Raw genomic sequence first — 20190 nt, forward strand, 5'->3', positions numbered from 1 at the left:
TACTCTGGGAAATCAAGGCCCCCACAGAATGAGAACGAGTGGGCAGCCAAGGACAGAGTGGTGATGGGGGACATGCACATCGGCTGCATTGTCCCTCCAGAAATTTTACAACAGACAAGGTGACGTGTCTCAGATCTGTGGACTACTTCTGTGAAGTCCTCTCTGAGGTACGGCAAGGAGCCCCCTACAATCGTTGGTGATCTGGTAAAAGAGCCCCACTGCAGTCACCACAGAGCACTGGGAGGACAAGTCCCCCACGTGCACGGCCTTGGCCTTGGGTGGACTAGGCTTGGTTTGGTAGCTGAACACAAAGCTCATCCTCCAGGAAGGAGGGCCATGGTGACTCTCAGGCCCTGGTGAGGAACAGCAGGGTGGAGCTCTTGTATCGTCCCAGTGCCCTTCCTAAGAGAGACAACTGGGAACAAAATGAATGAGTTCTTAGGGAAATCTTAAGCAGATTCCTGTGGTAGCTTTACCTGAGTCGATACTGTGAACAAAGTAGCTTGACCTGGAGCTGTGCATCTGAAAGGGTGTGATCTTGAATCTGCGTTAAGTCCAAGCTCCTGTTGAGAGGCAGCTGTTAAGCACTAGCATCTTTAGAAAAGGGGCTGCAAGAGTAGCTTCTTGTACGCTAGGCGGGCTAGTCTCAGACACAAAAGCAATAGAGAAGTAAAGGCAAACTGCTGGTGCTCTTTGCAGTTCTGAATTTCTGATGTTCGCTTATTACTTGTTTATACAAAGATGGTATGAAGCCACTTTTTGTTTTCTCCAGAACTATTCTATTTAAATATGTTCTTACATTTAACAGGAGACTTTAAAAAACAGAATGACTTTTAGTGTGCAGTCAGCTTGGTGAAGAATGAAGAGTCTGAGTAAAGCATGCAGACAACAGCTAGATGTGTTATTCCCCAAATCATAGGATGCACATGAGTACAGCTGAGTAAGCAAGTCATACAACATGAATTATCTGACAAAGTTTAACCTCTTCTATTCACAGCTTACCTACAATCAGTGTTTGATTTCCAGAGACAGACTATCAATATTAACATTCTTAAAAAATACTGATTCGTTCCAATGAATTTATATTTGCTAGTCAAAGTCAGGTGTTTTATCATGGTTGGTAAAACAGCCATGTTTTCTGTTCCCCTGGTAGATAACTGCACAAGCAGTTTCTTTAACAAATGCTTGATTACATGAGCTTCACCTTTACTTTCATAAATATGATTCTGAAATGTGCTTTCTGCAGACATCCGTGCCATTAAAAATCAGTGTGCGATTATGAGCAGAAAGTGACCATTGGGGGGGTGTAAACACAGAGCCTGATACGAAATCACTTAATTATTTGAGCAAACGTTCCTGAAAATACTGTGATATTTTCCCAGTTCTACTTGTGCAGCAAGAATTTGTTTCAATGATTTGCAGACTATCTTGTACAGAATATCCTTTTTCATTGCTTAAAAATGTGAAACTTCCTCAGGAAGAAATTAAATAGATATTTCAATGTTTATAGATGTAATACTCTTTGTCATTCACATTGAATGAAAATTGCTGGAAACATTTTTCTCAAAGTTTTTTAAAATAAAAAATAGATATTATTCTGATAGTGGCATGGTATCTGAAGTGCAACAATAAACTCTGATAAGAAAACGTAGTGCTGTGTGGAAGTGATTTTTATGTTCACAGAAGTTGTCCTTTTCCAGGTTCGTTAGCAGCTATTGCAGCTTGACACTGAGCCACAACACAATCCAGGAGCACGGGAGCAGCATGAAATGTTTTCAGAAATGAAAAGTATTGCTTACTCTCTCTGTGAGTGAATATTAATGCTTTATGCAGCTGCTCGTTTTACTGCTTTTGCTTCCTGCTTACTTTTATTTCTTGTGCCAGAAATTGCTAATGTGCTATAGAAACATTTCCAGAGCTTGCTAGTTTTAAGATAACAAGCAGACTTTATTCAAATTATTTGCCTTGGGGATTCAGTAGTTGTGCCAATGCATCAGCCTACACAGACGTGAGAAAACCTTTCTTAGGAGAAACCTCTAAAGATGGTATGAATGTCCAAAGGAAAATTCACTGTTATCAACAAATTCAGAACAGAATAGAAAAGTGTACTACCTAGCTGGGCAAAAGCTGCTTAATATCTTCGTAGAGGTGTAGAAAATAGGACACCTATGTTAACAAAATATTCCATTTGTTATAGGTTATGCAACCTATCATTTAGAAGTCTAAGCTTCTTTTATAATACCCGTCTCTGTAATCTCTAAGAATAACAAAAGTGGAACAGTAAAGTAATAACAGAAAGGTAGTAAGCAAAGGGAAAAGATCCTTGCTACAAATAACACCTGCCTGACCTCTGTCCCCAATTTATCTGCTTTCATTTAATGTTTCTTTTCAGTTCTTCCAGTCCCAAAATTCTTAGAGCTCAAAGGCAAAAGACACTTTTTTGTCTCTGTGGACCACATGGATGAAGAAAGCACCACACTCAGCATCAAAGGACAAATCACAGGAACAGGAAAGTAATTAACAGCTGAAACCAAGGGCCAGGGAAACCCGGATGGAGGAGGAATTTAGACAAATTAAGGGTGAGAGATTTGAAAAGCATACAGTGAGCTTGAGCCTCCACCACTCTGTTTTCTGTCAGCTTACTTCTTTATTCCTTTTTTAATACAGTATTTTCTTTCTTCACTTCCCTTTTTCCGTTCTGATCCTCTCTTTCTCTTGAGAAGTTTAGATGGGAATAAGGCTTGTGTACTTTTAATTGCTCAGATGTCAGTCTGCCTAGGAGAACTGTCAATCTAGTAGCAGAAGGTCACTATCAGATCTCTTCCAAAAGGTATGACATGGAAGTGGCCTAGTTCAACCATGATGCAGGGCCTTGGTTCAGAATTACTACTTCAAATCCTATAACCTGTGTTACTGAGGAGATAGAGAAATGGACTCTTTTGTCTGAAAAGAAGTCTTACTATTGTCTCCTCAATTATCGCATCAAGACTGTCTGTCCTATTCAGTCTCCCAGTAAAGCTCCTTTCTTTAGCTAAATTCTGAACCGGTTTACTCCTGTACACAAAAAAAAAAAAAACCCAAACAAACAAACAAACAAAAAAAAAACACCCAAAAACAAACTGAAAAGCATTTTTTGCATAACTTTTTATACAAACACAGGATGCATGTTGTAGCTATAGAACTATCTGGAAGGAAAACGTTATGAGCTGAAGGCAGGAGCCAGTTCTTTTATGCACGTGACAGAGTGGAAATAAAATTCCTGAACACAAACGATGCGAGGTCAGAACAGCTGAGGTTTAGCTTACGGCACAGGTAGGACTGTAATTTGTCCCTGCACTTTTGTACAATCCTAGCAGCAGTTTCATTATTCTACAATACTGCCTGATAGTCATATATTTGAAGCACTAATATTACATCGTCTGAAAATGATGGTAAACACCTAACATGACAGATATGCCTTAAATAATTTCCTATCTTTTCCACAGAAAAAAAAAGGTAAGAAATGTGGATATTAAAATATGAGCCAAAAGGTAGCTTCCTGCACTACACTAGTCATCACTTCCAGCCTCTTCTTCAAAATCTCCCTCACAATTCAAATGCAAAGTCATCCTGCTATAGCTAATGGAGGTGGCACCTGGCCTGCAGAAGCCAAAGTCGCCTGCCTCATCTTACCAGTACGCCCATGCACAGAATACAGACTCACCTTTGAGATGTGGCTTTTGCTGGAGAGCAGCTTTTGCAGCCTGTGCCCGGCCTTTAAAAAACTGCCCTTCCCTGCACAGAGGCTGACTGTAATAATACTTAAATTAAGGTGCTGTGGTGTAAAAGGTATGGTAATTGGGGGAGGCTTAGGCTTGACATGAGGAAGCGTTTCTTTACCAAGAGGGTGGTCAAACCCTGGAAGAGGCTTCCTAGAGAGGTGGTGGGTGCCCCAAGCCTGTCGGTGTCCAAGAGGCATTTGGAGAATGCTTTAACTGTTGGTCAGCCCTGAAGCGGTCAGGCAGTTGGACTAGATGATCTTGTAGGTCCCTTCCAACTGAAATAGTCTAGTCTAGTCTGTTCTGTTCTAATTAAAAATGAGGGTGTGTGAATTTGGCCAGCATTAACCAGATACGTTTGCTTATATGGACTGGAAAAGGAAAATTACCCGTGTTCACCTAAAGGGATGACTTCACTTTCCTTGCACATCTTTCACAACCTCTTCTTTCTTCTTAATCCATGGTTATCAAATAACAAATAGTAGCGTGTTAGCATTTAAGGCCCATGTTACGACTTGACCAAGTATACGTACACCTATATACATACATACATGTATCTCCATCTACATACAGAAAGCAGCATCAATGCTTAGACCAGCTGAAGAGAGCTGCCTCGGTTTGGAGAGTAACTGCAGCCTCTTTTCCATGGATCCCTTAATCCCTTGTCCCCTGGGGGTGCTGCTCGGCCGCTGCAGGAGGGACCGGCGAGGACGGTGGGAGGTGCGGGCCGCCTTCCCGCCGCGCCTCAGGGCGTCCCTGGCCCCAGCTTTCCCCTGTGCGGGGGCCACGCCCCCCGCCGCGCGCCACGCCCCCGCCACGCCCCCTCAGCACCTCGGGGCTGGCCCCGCCCGCCCCGGGGGTGGAGTCCCTGCCCCGGCAGCGGCGAGGCCGCGGCGGTGCGCGCGGAGGCGGTCTCGCGGCGCGGGGTCTCGGAGCCGCTGGCGTTGGGTGCTACTGAGGGCCGTTAGCGAGCGCGCGGGGCGACCGTTGGCGGGCAGAGGGCGGGGGAGGCGCAGGCGCTGGCTGGCGCGGCCGTGAGGCGGCGGGGCGCGCTCTTCTCCACAGGCGCCGTTAGGCCCGAGCGGAGCCGCCGCGGCAGAGGAGCGGAGCGAGCAGCAGGTGGGCCCCGTGGTGAGGTGAGGTGAGGGGCGGGCGGGCGGGCGGGTGGGAGCCGTGCGGCGGCGATGGGGCTGGGGCCAGGGCCGGGGTGAGGGAGGTAAAATGGCGGCTGCCACGTGGCGGCGGGGGGGGGGGGGGGGGGGGGGGGAAATGTGATCCATGACTCCATGGGGGCTGCCGCCCGTGGCTGTCTCCCTTCCTAGGCATGGAAGAGCAGGTCCTTGCTAATTGGCAAAACTTTTACCCTCTCGTGGGTATTAGTCGTTGACTGTAGCAAGTAACAGGCCGAGTCGGCCGAGGTGTGCGGCGCCGTGGGGTTGGCCGTCTTCCCCCCTCCCCCCCGTTTGTGTTTTTTGTTTCTTTTTCTCCCTTTTTTTTCTCAATAAGCGGTTAGAGCCTAGGTTTTGAACGTGTTCTCCTTCCCCCCCCACTTCTCTCCTTAGGAGCGCAGAAGCTGACTATGGAGACGCATCTGTTGCCGTTGAAGATCCTTCCCGCCAAAAAGTATGTGACTGGGCATGTGTTACGTAATACGCTCTTAGGAAGCGAGGTTTTTGGGGCGGGAATAATTCACGTTTAGCGACTAAACTACTGAGACTGGTCTGTTGAAATCGAGGTATAGGCTTGGTGTTTTGCTTTTAAGGCGTCCTTCGTTTGTGTGTGTGTTTTATTGACAGAAAAACATAACCAAGTGCATAAGTCGGTGTGACTAGGAAAATTGGACTTGGGTGTGGATGTATTAGATACGCTAGGAATAGTGGATTATGATAAAACGCACGTTGCCAGTACTTTTGTCTGCCAAACCGGAGGCAACCGAATCCACAGATTTCTGAGGGATGTCTGTGCAAGAGGAATGTCTTTTTAAATAAGCATGTTCCTGATTTTAATGAAGTGAGTACTAGGAGTAATCTGCAACTGCAGGATCAGAGGGAGATGTCAAATTGATACTAATTGCTTTGTTTCAGAGCAGTTCACAACTTCTAGGAGGGCATCATGTTGTTCACTGATGTTTGCTGTCTTTTGTGTGTTTCCAGTAGCAATATTAAACTGCCTCAAACTTGTTTTTACAGGGGAAAAACACTCTTGAGTTGTGATGACTGGAGAAGATGGGGCTAAATTCCACATGTGAATTCTAGGAGTAGCTGTGACTAGAACTTTTAATTTTTACTTAGGCTAGGGTGGAGCTGTCTGATCTTCTGGAATTAATGCCTTTTGCAAGCAATAATATTTCTGGTTATCAAGCAGAGCTAGAAAAAGCTAATTTTAGGCTAGATCTTAATCTTGCTTTAGACTTAACAGAAATTAGCTTTTTTAATGAAGTTCAGACTTGGAGCCTAAATGAGATGTTCTGCAGCGCATATCTCATCTTTACAAAGAGGGGCTGGAACATAGCTTACTGTGCCTAAAATTAGCCTTGACTGCTTCTATACGAATACAGTTAAGACGACCAGCACATTTTGCGCTGCTTTCAGGGATCTGCTGCTGCTCCTATCTTTTGGCTGTCACCAAGTCTTAAGCAATTACAATAATGGTCTCGGTAGTTTAGTGGCTGTGCTGCACTCTATCTTGTGGTTGACCATGCTGCAGTATCATTAAATCCAATGACGTGCACCTTCAGTGGTGGCTCTTCTGCTGTTCAGGTGTGTAAGAACGGCTGTTGCAAGGAGTATCTGTGTACTGCATAAGCTGAAGGTAAGTTTGTGAAGTCTTAAGAAAACGAACATGAAATTTACAGTCATAATTTTAGTATATATGCCAATGTAAAGCATTCAAATGTATGAATGAGTCAATAAAGAGACATCTACTTTCACTGCCAGTGTCGCTTCTTCTTTACAAGACTACTGATAACCAAGACTAGACCTGCACATGTTCTGTGGAATTACTTACAGATGCCAGATATGCCTGTTGTAGGGTGACAGATTTTGGTAGTTGGGCCTTTTATTTGTGACTCTGTATGGTTTCAGGGCAAAGTAGTGACTGTGGCTGATGCATTGTCTGGCAGCCGTTCCAGAAGTCACACGATTTTAATCAGAGGTTACTGCTGCAGGGAAGAAACAGTGACTTTGAACATAGCTGCTTTTTCAATTTCAGTTGCTGAGGGATCTTTTATTTAATCCATATTCAAGAAAAGAATATACAGAGCTTAAGTAAGGAGATGGTGCATCATTGCAGAATCAAATAAGATACATGTTCTACTTACAAGTAAATTTACTGTATTCACTAATACCAGCTGTGCTGGCACAATTTCTTGTGCAAAATCTTCCAGTTAATAAGAAAATTTTGTTGCAAATCATTGCAAACTGAAAAGTTAGGGGGGAAGGGAGGGCTTTCAAAGGAGTGGGAAACAAAATCTGTGAAGCTAGAACTGAGATGAGTAGGCAGTGCAATTACTGCTAAGTACTTGGCAACTGAGGGAGGGATTCCTGTTTGAAGTGGATGGGGGCAGAATTGTGGCCTTTAATTACAACATGGATGAGATCTGAGGAAATTACTTCCGATGGTCATGTTAGTCACACTTTGGAACAGACTGGTAGGGAGATTAGGGAGCTGTCATAGGAAACTTTTTTTTTGTAAGTGTGTACTTTTCTTGCCATTGCTAAAGTATAACTGAATGTATATTCTGTGTGGAGCTATAATAAGTGGTACTACAGCTGTTTAATTGGTGGTGCGTGATTACTCTCACCTTTTAAGCAGCTCCATGTACAACCTTATCATATAACATCTTTACCGCTTGGGATTCCAAGTTTGTGGCTGCCAGGCCTGGTAGCCAACAGTCATGAGCGTGTACTGTGAATTTCCTTTTCTCCAAGAAGAGTGGACTTCTGTAGTAGCCCTAGAGCTTTTAGAAAATAAGTTAACACATCTATTGTACAAGGGTGGTTATTTGCTTATCTTACACAAGAAAATGCTAGGCAATGGCCAGGAGAGAGCTGCTGCTATCCCAGGGACAAGGTGGGGGCGTGAGAGTGCTACCACTGTGTGCAAGTGTGGTTGCTGTTCTGGCAGGCACCCTGATGCAAAGCGGCTTCCTTAGTTTTTTAGATCATTTTTTTTTTTTGTGTGACTGGCGTTGATCCCATGAAGAAAACCAGGTGTAGGCAAATGAATAGGAAGAAGCAGGAGTAGGGTTGGGGATTTGTTTCTCCAGGGATCTGGAATGCATTAAAGCAATATTAATGCGGAGTACAAAACTCAAGAATATGACTTCAAGGTCTGGAGAGAAGCGTTTTTCTTTTGTGGTCGCTGAAACGACACTGAAAAGTTTAGGTTTTCTGGTGTTGGATTTTAGCTACTGCGTGGCGTTGCACTGAGGTGATCGTCTGATGTATTACCCCAGTTCCCTTGAATTTTAGCCTTCGCTTCTGTTGGACAGCAGCTGCCTTTTTAATCTATTTTAACAATTTCAGTGCATAATAACTGAATTTTTTTTTTTTTTTACAAGTTGCCTTTTGAAAACTGACTGCCCTGTCTCTGCCTCATATAACGGAGGATCCCTTTGTGTGAAACGGTCTGTAACTTAGAGGAGGACCATGTAGCTGTCTTGCTAGTCCATTGTATGAGCCAAGTGATGAGGTCACTGGTATTTCCACCTGAGTGGTCATGAGTCCCACGATCTGTAGGGGAGTAGCTTTTAGGGTCTTGGGAACAGGTGGTGGCAAGCAGGTCACAGTTGAATAAAGTGGCCTGAGGGCTTGATCTGGACTGCAGGTTAGATTTGTGAACATTCAATTTTGAGCTCTTCATCAAGTATTTAGAACTTGTAAAGATAAAATAGTGGGTTTGAATCAAGAGAAGGAAAAACTAATTTTCAAGATTATGGTCAAATACAAAAGTATGAACTATAATGTTTGCTGTGGGTATCTCTTACTAGTTTTGAGTGCTTAATGAGGTTACGTAGCCTTTCCTATGACTGAAGCTTTCCGTGAGCATCCAGTCACATGTACAGAGGGTAGTGACATCTGCTTTCCCTCATTACTTGAGTACAATAGAGATATTCTTACAAGATGTGGCTTTTTCATTTCCATGTGGCTTAGCATGGCTTGTTTTTCGTTATTTCTCTTAAAATTTAATTCCCAATTCCCAAACAACTGTTTTCATATCTTTCCAATCTATTCCTGTTGCATCTTAGCTCTTAACTTCATAGAGGCTCTGTATTTTCCTGCACCCTGTTCCATCTGCAGTAACATCCAGTCTCGCACCTCTCCAACTTTCATCCAACCCAGTCTTTTTTGTTTGTTTGTTTTCTTTACATTGCTACAAAGTTAAATACTTCTTTCCAAAGAAGAAGATGCTTGGTGTTGCATTTGCAGGAAGTTACATGGTCAGTTTCTGTGTTCCACGCTAAATAAATGGAATAGGAACTACTGCATCTGAGCAGGTATCTAATGTGTATGAGGTAGGGCTGGTCTCTACTACCTCAGTTAACTGCATTTGCTGTTACCCAGCAGCTTAGAGCACAAACAAAAGCTATTTTTCTTTCCTGATACCACAAACTTCTTGTTCTCTGGGTGGCTACTTCTACTGGGATCTGCTACTTGAGCCTAATTGTTTTAGTCTTCCTGTATGTTACATTCTGCAATTGCCACTCTGAAATCTTAACAGCATTAAAATCTCCTGGATATAAATATTCTAGCACTTGAAAGTGTGAAATAGTTGCAGTAACATTGAAAATGATGGAGAACATTGATTCAGGAATGACTTTTTGTTAAACATAAGCTATTACAGTTCTGTGAATTTTTCTGGAAATAAGACAGCTGAGGTTATAAATATTCTGCATGTAATGATCATAAAATGGGATCTTGGTTTATCTGTGGCTTACAGAGATAAGTGCCCCTTCACTTTGGGAAGTTGTTCAGGGTTGAGATAAATGCATGTTAAATAGGCTTTGTGTGTCAGTTGCAGTAGTGCTTCTGTTCTGTGTTTATTTTCTTTGTCTGTATATTCTCTGGAAAATGGACAAAAACTTGGGAAGTTCAGGGGGACTGCATCTAACTATGAATCTTCAGTGTTGAGAGAACCTGGATAGGTTACACATCAGTGTTTAAGATGGTCATTAATTTGGTAATAGAAGTGCCGAGTGTTTTCTTAGTTTATGCCACCGTTAACAGTGACCAACCTGCTTAACACAAAAAAAATCCTTAGCGTAGGCTGAAGAGCAGGTGTTTCTACAACCTGGTATGTATTAAAATGTTGAACAAAGGGGAGAGCAGCAAGGGTCAAAAAAAATTCTTAAGCTGTTTTAAGAGTGTAGGATAGACTTATTTATGACAACCTAACTGGTCTAAGTTAAAGCGCACAAAGCACTAGGAATTCCATCATACAGAACAAACTTCCATCTCTGAGAAGATGGCCCAATTTTATATGCTTTGAAGAAAATATTTTCCAGAGCCCCCTTTTTCACTTAAGAAAGCTCACATGAAGTTTACCCAGCTGATGTTCCTGCAGCATCTGCTTGTACATTATCCACAGAATTAATGTATAAAAGTTGTAGTCAGTGTGGCAGTTTTTATTGTATACATTTACGTCATCAGGCTCATTGAACAAAAATTAGAGTGGCATAACATAAGGACAATTTCATTTTATGTTAGAAACTGAAAGGCATGCTCTCTGCATGAAAATGGTAGTGCAACATTTTAAAATCTAATAAAGCATCCTATTAAAAGAGCAAAACTAATGAACTATTGTACCGTCTAAATGTTTATTACATTTAGTATGCAGACTTCATTCCCCCCCCCCAAGTATCACATTTCTTGTAAAAGAAACTTGTAAAAGAAAACTATTATTTCCCCTGTATACAACACAAGTATTGCACTATATAGCCTACTTCACCACAAGTCTCAAAGTAATGGGTTTTGTATAGCAAAGCTTTGATGGTACAAGTAGATACATTTTGACAGATTTACTTCCCCTTTCCTTTAATTGAAAGGGCTACGTATGAGTAAAAACGTAAATGGTTTTAAAGTTCACTAGCAGAGTGTTTCACATAGGTCTAACCGTAGGTGGTCACAGTGCTATGTTTTTTGACCTGTTTTTAAATAAAATTGCACACTATTACAAATAGTGTGGAATTACAGAAAAGTAAAATCTATTAAAGCACCTCGTGTACTCATTCAGCACCAGTTCCAACAAGACATTTAAACTAGTCATGACCCTTGAAAACTTAAGTTTGAGGTCATAGAGAAATTAAGGGCCAAGTTGTCAATCACATGGGCTTCTGCAATATCATCACCACTTTTGTATGCAAATTGAGTTGTCTTGGATATTTGTTGCAACACCAGAGAGACACAGAACCATACAGAAATGAACGATTGCCCACTTACAGCATGAATGCAAGTATCCCACTTTGTGCACAAAAGGCCGCACAACACTGTCGTAGCCAGGGTGTTTGGGGATAGGAAGCACAGGAAAACAGTCACGGTTTGCACAATCACTATGTGGTGACACACATCTGCCACACTTGTCACGCTGGAGTGTTTCATGGCCCACAGAGCTTTCGTTTCATCTTTTTAAGAAGCACGTTTGTTAATGTAATACGTAGAGCATGCTTGCAGATAGTCAGAATGGCCTTTGACAGGTATCGTAGAGGTAGCACTGAACTTTCCTGTCTCACTCTTGACTGTAGTTAGTCTCAGATGTTTTCAAGACTGATACCCATTAGTGTTGCACTAAGGTGGTGATTACTTCTGTGTGGCAAATTCAATGGGGTGGCCCTTTCTAAAACGATAGTAGGTTGTTTTATATTTGTCTTGTACATCAACAGTAACTTTTTATCAGTGCATTTTTATAATAACATGTTAAGGTTTTCATAGCATGGGGAACGGTATCTGTAAAAGGAATTAAATGGAATCAAAATATGTTAATACTTTAGAAATTACTGAAAACTTATCTAACTCTCACCTTTTCCTGTAAGATCAGTCTGAACCAGTGTTGCAGCTAAGCAGGAGAGAGTTGTCTAAATATTATCTTGTAGAAAATAGTAGTTTAAGACTTTACCAACCTTTTCAGACAGGTTTTGGCTCAACATCTCCAGTATTTGCATTGCATGTACTTTCAACTTTCTCTTGTAGGATTGACAGAGGTTCTTAGTGTTACTTGAGTAAAGCCCCTCCAAAACCAGCAATGAGAGAATTGGGATGTTTGTCTGATACTGTACTGACAGCTAGTGGTAAATAGGAAAAGTAAATTCTCACTGAAATGCTGTATGTACTAAAAATTATGAATTTCAGAAAGAAGACAAGTGACACTTATCTAGAGGAAAGAAAGTAAGAGGTCATTTGGTTTTGATCTAGCTCTTGCAGCTGTGCAGGATGTTGGCAAGGAAACTAACTTCCAGTGTACTGCCTATTTTACTTGGGGATGTACTTTATGCACACTAAGCTGTGTATTTATCAGAATAGCTGGGGATCTGATTATTGACAGTTACTTTCCTTCTAACGTTTAATACGTACTCAGAATTACTTACCAAGAATCAACCTGCTAATGGTCTCATTAGCTAATGAAACATGAGTCAAAATTAGAGGGCTGAGTGTAAGATAATAAGAATAATAGGAAAACAGTCAAGAACTGATTAAATAAACTAGACTGAAGATTAATTTTGAGATCTGTAATTAATTCTCGAGAGGCTTGGAGCATAAATAGCTTGGAGCTACTACAGTCTTCCTGTGGGCAGTGAATCTTGTGGTGAACTCCAGCTGTCCTGCTCCAATGTTACTCTAAGCTGGCTATCACTTTTCCCCTTCTCTTAGATACGTGGTAACTTGTTCGTGCAATATATAAACTTCCTTAACACAGAGGGATTTTTTTTTTTTTTTATAGTAATCCCTAACTGGAAAGGTTGCGTTTATACAGCTTGGATTTAACAAAAAGAAAAACACATGAATCAGGAGAATGTGTCTGTTTCCACCCTCTGTGGGCCCCAGCTGTGCACTGTCTGTGCTGTTCAAGTTGTCCTGCCTCAAACTTTATTAATGAAGTTTGGTTTTCATTACAGACATTCATAGTTTGGTCACATTTTTTATCCAGGGTACAAAAGATGATACTTTTGTGTAGACACCTGGAGAATCTTTCACTCCACACCCATAGCCCCAGGAGGTCACACCATACACAACCCAGCTTTCCCCTGGACGTTCACACATCAGTGGTCCGCCACTGTCTCCTTGACAGCTATCAACACGTTTCTGTTCCTGGACGTTTCCAGCACAAAGCATTCTCCCTGTGAATCTTCTTTTGTAGCGCTCTTCACATACCCTCTTGGGAAGTAAGGGGATGGCAGCCTGTTGTAATGTTCTTGAATAAGCCCTTCCTGAAAAGAGGACCCAAATTATTGTCTCATTATCATGCTTGGTCTTGGAAACATAAATGTGACTTAATCCAATTTTTGCTGTCAGTCCTTCACACTGTTTTGTCATTAAATAAAATGACTGAAAACAAGACTAAATACTGAAAAAATCTACTATTAATGTGCATTAAATATAATACTAAAATACTATATAGTATTAGATAGTATAGATACTGTAAATATGGAATATAGATGCTTTTTAAAAAAAATCTACTATTAATGTGCATTAAATATAATACTAAAATACTATATAGTATTAGATAGTATAGATACTGTAAATATGGAATATAGATGCTTTTTTAAAAAAAAAAAAAGAAAGAAACAAAAAAACATAAAATTTAAGATGTAGCTTTACTCCTTGTGTTCACTGGATCTTTCCAAGGCTGGAGTTTGTTTTGTTCCGAACACACTTTGTGTCTTCTATAAGAATATATGCCTTAATACTTAAATGGGGAAGCTATTTTTGGGAGTCTTGAGCAGTGGAGACTAAAGCTATAGAAATACTTCATTTCTAGGTCACCAGTTCAAATCTAGTCTAGCTCAGCCTGACAGGTGCTGCATCCTCTGTCAGCTTCCAAGTAGAGCATCCAGCCAACCATCACGCTTATGCCCTGTAAGTGCACTCAAGCTTGCTTGTCACCTCAACTGAGGAGCTAATGTTACTGAGCCCAAGCGTATTCTGGTAGAGAACGGCAGAATCATTTGAATCGTTTACAATCCTGGTAACGTTGAGAGTACTAATCGGACCAAAAGGAATCTTCATTTTGTGGGGGTGACCAGAACCTGTCCTTTGATTTTCTTTATCTGTAGTGAATCCTGCATTGTATAAGCAGTGCTCTGCTTATAAATTGTCAAGATTTAAATCATTTGGCTTTTTTCTATAGCTTGCACCTCTTTTTCAGTTGGAAACATGGGAAATTAAAGCCAGCATTGGGGATTTTTTAAAGTAAAATCTTAATACTTGTAATTATGATTCATATAGTAAGTCTGAAATTTCAACTAAAGTACTGTGATGATGTAATTTCTTATCATAATTAAAGCCAATTATTGCAGTCGTTAATGTTGCCTTAAATAGATGTCCTAAGTAAACAGTATTGCAGAACTTTCAGTAAATTGTGTAAAAAGTTAGACAGAGCTAGGCAATGAATTAGCAATTGTTTTTAGCAAAAAAAACCACCCTACAAGTCTATCTCCGTTATTGTAGTACAGTGACCCAGACATCTGTGCACCCAGATTAATGCATGTAAAGAGGAAGAACTGATATTTGGCCTTGCTGCCTTGTCTCCTTGCCAGTTTGAATGAGTCAGTGGAACAAAGGCTCAAGTGTGGTTGTTGTCTTGCACTGTATTCAACACCAGAAAAACATGAAAGTAAAACATGGTTATTAATTTGTAAAACATTTAAAGGACAAAGACCTTTGAAGAGGAAGAATCTTGTACTGACCTAAAAAGTGACTAGACAGTTTGTTCCAGCAGCCTGGATTGCAGATTGCATTGTGGCTCTCATAAATTTTGGCACGACGTTCCCTTATTTAAATCTAAGTGCTGATTGAAAATGTCAGTGGTAACAAGAGAGACTAAAAATGTTGTTTGAAATTCTATTATGTGTATATTTTCTATCAGTTTTTCTATCGAAGTAGTGTAATTTAAAGAACCTTTCTAAAATATTCATTGTACTTACCTTAAAAACCTTAAATATATTAGAGCTGTTAGTTACATTCGGAGGCAAGGGGTGATAAGCTGCTGCACGGGGTGTGCCTGGCAACAAATAAACTTTTCATTCATGCTTGTCAGTCTTAATGAGGCCATTTTACTGACTGGTTCTGTGATTTAGAGTGACACGGTTAATCACCACTTTTTAAACACAAACTAAATTCAGTAAACAAAGTGTTGTCATTCCTGGTTAAGGATCAGGAGAGAAAATATCCCCCTATACAAAGAGTAAAACTGTTCCATTTTGAGCATTTTCTTATTTTAAGTATTTGAGATTTTTTTTTCTTTAAATAAGCAGCCTCAGTTAACAAGATTGGTGGGTAGAAATCATTAAAACATTTTTACCTGTGTCACCCCATCCAGTGATATAACAGTTGGGAGCAGTTTTCTGTGGTCTCTCTCTCCTTAATGGCAAACAAGCAGGTAATACGTGGGTACTGAACCTGGCACACTGTTCCTCTGGCCCCTGTAGCCTCACCAACGCAATGTCGTAGTCGCTGCTGTCAGGCCTGTACTCTTTATGCATCACAATCTGTTGGACTCCAATTTCTTCCTCGTACTCTTCTGGTACCAGGGTGTGATAGTCTCCAACTCGCACAGCATAGTTCCGAGTGTTGTTGCCATACCTAAGATTGAGGTGAAAACAAATAGGGTGGCTCATGCAAAGTCAGATCCTAAGCATGCAAACAGATTTGATCAGGGTCTTTATTGCTTATATAAATAACAATACCAAAAAGGCTTTTTAATGAGCAAAAATGTATAAACTTTTCCTGAAGTTTCAGGTTGGGCTATGTTCCTTTTTGTATATTTTCACAGGCAAGGTTTCTTATGGCCATCTGCTGTGACTGGCACTTATTCAAAGGTGCAAGCAAGGTGTGCATTATAAATGTATTTAGTAAGGGTAGCACAAACTGCCAGTAATTATAATGAAAACCTGAGTACTAACATCATTGTGATGCTCCGAATAATTACTGAAGTGAAAACAGTGTTCAAGCTTGCTTTGTAGGTTGGTTGAGAAATTCTAGAGGCTTAGATAACTTGATAAAAACCTCTTATGTTAACTGAAGTTATATAAGGAAAACAAAGCATATGTGCATCACAAGCACCTCTTGTCAAAATGACAGAAGGCCTGTAAATCTTAGACTTGTTTTGCATCTAATATGACCCCAATTTCTTTCACATCGTAGACTAAATGGTAAATACCTTAGAGATGATTATTGTGGCTGAAATAACAATTTTCTGTGCATGCCTTTGGAGATTTTTGGATTACAGGATACACAGCCCTTCTCAGGAAAATGCAAACAAGGGAGTACTGTTGGGTACATTTATTTATTTTAAAATCTGGCTAAGCTAACCCAAATATTTTTCCTTTGACTTCTCCCTTTCCCTCATAGCCTTCAACAGGAAATTTGTAATACGTGTGCAGAAAGTACCCTACAGTGTTCCATCACCTCCTAACCTATACTCGTTCTTTTTATACCCTCCAGCAATGTGCTGATCTCCATAGCTTAGTAAAGCTTGCTTGAGGAGCAGCAGACAAAGCAGGAATGTTACGGGTTTCTTCTGAACAATAATATATAGCTGTACTACTGAATATTCCTTCTAATTGTGGGTTGCATCCCTGGTTGCCTGCAAAGCTTTCTTTGTCAAATTCCGCACATCTCCTTCAGGTGAGCAAAATTTCACTTCTAGGCTTGTAAGGAGAGACAGTTGCAGGCTATGACCAAACATCTGTTCACCTGAAGATGACCTTCTATATAGGAAAAATGAAGTAACTTGTCTACCACAAAACTTTTTCCAGGTCCTCCATAGTAGTAGTCTGTGTGAAATACTCTCCAGACACTATTTTCCTTGTTGGAAATCAAAATTCTATAGCAGCTGGAAGTGAAGAGATGGAACTGATGCAGGCTTTTTAAAGTTTACAGAGGTGTTTAAAAAAGTATTCATACTGATTTTAGTCTTAGAGGGAGAACTGATAAAAATTGTGTATTCTACCAAATACATTACTTATTTCCTCCCTGAAAAAAATAGCTCAAGAGCTTTTTTAATTCATGGGTCAGTATGTTTATCTCAAAGATATTTAAGAAAAAAACTATTTGTGTCACATTACTAATCTTTCTGGTTTGACCACAAAAGTGCTAGTATTTTATAACTTATCACTGAATCAATTTTCATTAGGAATTTTCTATTAAGAAGTGAGAGCATGAATAGGAAAAGAACATCAGAAAAGGCAGAAGCATGAATCCTGGCTCTCCAGGCATTCTGACTCCAGTCTCTTGAAGCTTCTAGAATAGAGGTATTTCTTTGTAAGCTTTTTTAAAAAACAAATATTTGAATCTCTCTTGCACTAGATCTTACGTTCTCATTTCTAGATCATCTTGTGTGGTTTTCCCAGTTTTAAAAGCTCACTGAGACTTCAAAGTTGATTCTTTTCCTGATAAAATAAATGAAAGAATTCCATGGAAATAGGATTAGCACCTGATATTTTTATATTTTTATTTTTGTTTGCCCTTTCATTTTTGTTGCCCTTAAGGAGATACTTCAGAGTAAGAAAGGCTATTAGGTCTTAACTAGTTTCTGGAGTTATATATGTCCATCCGTATTTGGCCATCTGAAGTATGACATCAATGAAATCCTAAATTCTGCATCCCTACGGATTGTCCGTCAAATCCTTGGCATCTGCTGCCTGCCAGGAATTTCTGCTCTGACAGTGATGAATCCTCTCCTGGGTCACAGTTGCCACACATCTTACATCAGAAAAGGCTAATCTTACCATACTTTGCCAAGACACTTACTATACTATTATCAATCTAAACTTCTATTATTGTTACTCTGAGCTATGATGTGGGAGCCAGTAAAAGTATCATCTGGCACTGGCTAGAAAACAGCGGGGTTTTTTACAGCAGTGCTGTCATCTGATCTCCGACCTTGGGCGAGTTTCTTTTTGGTTTTTTCTTCTGCCATCTATTTGGCTTTCCTTAAAACAGCAAGGATTAAGGCTATAGGCATCTTCAGTACACTAAAATACTATATAGTACAGGCATTACCTAACATAGCTTTCTTCCAGTATTATTTCTGTGAAAGTGACTTTTTTTATGAGGAAGTTGTGCATCTTTACAATAAAACGCTTGGTGCATTTCAGTGCCAGTTTGTACTGAATAGGTTTTATACATTTGTTGCTATTGCTTCTGGGAATTTTTATAAACTATAATTCAGAGTTTAATTTAGCATGTTTACATATAGACAGACTTGAAAGTAAATTTTTCTGGCCCATGTGCAAAAATTTCCAATAATGCTTTGGCAAAACCATAGCATTCAAAGTTAGAAACAGATTTTTATATAAATACACAAATTAGGGGGGGAAGTTTTTTATTTCTCTAGTTATGGAAGATATTAGGAGGGAAATTAATCTAATTCCTTAGTTTAATCTTGTGTTGGGCAGAAAGTTGCGTCTGCGGTTCAGTACTTACATATATTAAATGGTCATTTGTCTTTTCATATGGAGGCTATATAACCTCATAGATGGTGTATTTCCTAGAACTACAGCTTAAAGATTTCTGAATTGGTTGCAGCAAGAGAAACTGCCAAATCAAGGGCAAGTGTATTGATACTTTGGCCATCTTTTTCATGGAAGCACCCACAAAGTTGATTGTTTGACAGAAAGCGTGCTACTATGGTATATAAAGCAGTTCGAGTACACTATGGAAACCAAACTGACAGACCCTGGTAGCTCATTTTATTGTGTAAGCTAATCAATGCATTGGCCCTCTGTGAAACTCGTAAAACAGAGGAATAAAACGCCCAACTATAAAATGTTTTACACACTGATAGCGCAACTCCTGTGGCCCCCTACAAAGTGGACAAGGTCAGTGTAGAGGCAGGTAGCGGAATGGTCGGGGTGTGCAGTATCAGACGGTCTTTCACAGAATCTATTTAGAGAACAGATGTAATGCTCAGAACATAAAGAGGGTAATAACATTGGGATGGGTTATACAGCCAACTGAGTACTTCTCCAATGTCTTGCCCAGGCCGAGATTACAAACAATCTTGGCTGATGCATTAGCCGACTCCGTAGGATCTGTTTTCCTCGGGGTAAATTAGAAACGGAAGCTGATACAGAAAGTACTTTAGTGACTATTGCAGTAAAATGGCTTTATTATTTTCATTTGAATTATTCTAATTTACATGCAAAACCCCCACTAAAGTAAATGGAAGAGTTGTTTTTGTTAGTGACATCTCAGATATATTTTTCTTCTCAAATTTCCTAACTGATTGATGACGTTCCACTTAAGAATCTAAATGATACAGCATCTGAGCCCAGTAAGTTAAGTACAATTATGCTGCTTGCTTTGCCAGTTAACCAATATTAAATACTTTAATAATTTTTGCTACAGAGATTGTTTATAACTGTTAATCTCATTGCCTTTAAAAGCTATCATAAATAGGATTCTGTACCCTAGAATGTATTGCTAGATGCGATCTTTGAATGTTCAAAAGTAATATTTTAACAATTTTTGGTACACGTCTGAGTGTCATATTGGAATACAAATGTACCAGGTCATTAGCAGTAAATACGTATTTGCCTGGCATAATCTGCCAAAAACATTTCCAAAAGGTCACTGAAAATACTCTCATAATTTATAGATACACTTTTGGCTCTGTGCAGCAGATCACCTATTAGTGCTATGCTGATAGTTTCTGGATTATGAAAGCTTTTTTACCTTCAGTTTGCCCATTTAAGTTAACCATTGTATACATTGACATATAGGTTTTGTATATATAAACAAACACAATCATAGTATTCGCAAATGTGTATTATCAGCGGTGCAATGGAAATCTGGCTCTCAAGTAGAGAAAGGTAATTTTACATGGTATAAATCTTTCTTATTCATTTTTTTTTAATGTAATGGGTGCCTCTGCATTTTAGTTTATAGGCCTTATCCAAAACATTAATTACAGGATTTACCATATACCCTACCCATTATTTTTAATGCAATTTGGAGGGGGGAAGGGGTTGTGTGGTTTTTTTCATATTTTTTTTTAAACCGCATGGAACTCGGAGTACTACAGAGTCACAAATGTACTAGGTGTTTGTAATTTAGGTGAGAAATGAACACACTTTCTTCCTAAACTGATTTAATAATCATCAAAGGAACTTGATTTTTAATTGTTTATTTTGATTCGCAAGCCTAAGCATGAGGGAAAGTTGTTTGTGACTAGTGATAACGAGTGCTCTACTGTCAGCCATCTATCAGATAGTACA

General features: G+C 39.9%; 1 protein-coding gene and 1 long non-coding RNA gene across 2 annotated transcripts in view; one reads left to right on the forward strand and one right to left on the reverse strand.

Moving 5' to 3' along the window:
* The first annotated feature begins 4651 nt into the window (after window positions 1-4651).
* On the forward strand, window positions 4652-6668 carry LOC309592097. The gene is made up of 3 exons (XR_014228512.1): window positions 4652-4877; window positions 5321-5381; window positions 5948-6668. It is a non-coding gene; the product is annotated as an uncharacterized lncRNA (long non-coding RNA).
* Window positions 6669-12871: 6203 nt separating this feature from the next.
* PRSS12 (serine protease 12) overlaps window positions 12872-20190 on the reverse strand; it is a gene marked incomplete at both ends in the record, with an annotated part of 43790 nt that continues 36471 nt past the window's right edge. Inside the window, 2 exons of the mRNA XM_082315201.1 lie at window positions 12872-13179; window positions 15273-15553. Coding sequence (XP_082171327.1) covers window positions 12872-13179; window positions 15273-15553 — 589 coding nt within the window. The remainder of the gene's footprint in view (window positions 13180-15272; window positions 15554-20190) is intronic.

Source organism: Platalea leucorodia, assembly GCF_965183815.1.
Source record: "Platalea leucorodia genome assembly, chromosome: 6".
NCBI lineage: Eukaryota > Metazoa > Chordata > Aves > Pelecaniformes > Threskiornithidae > Platalea > Platalea leucorodia.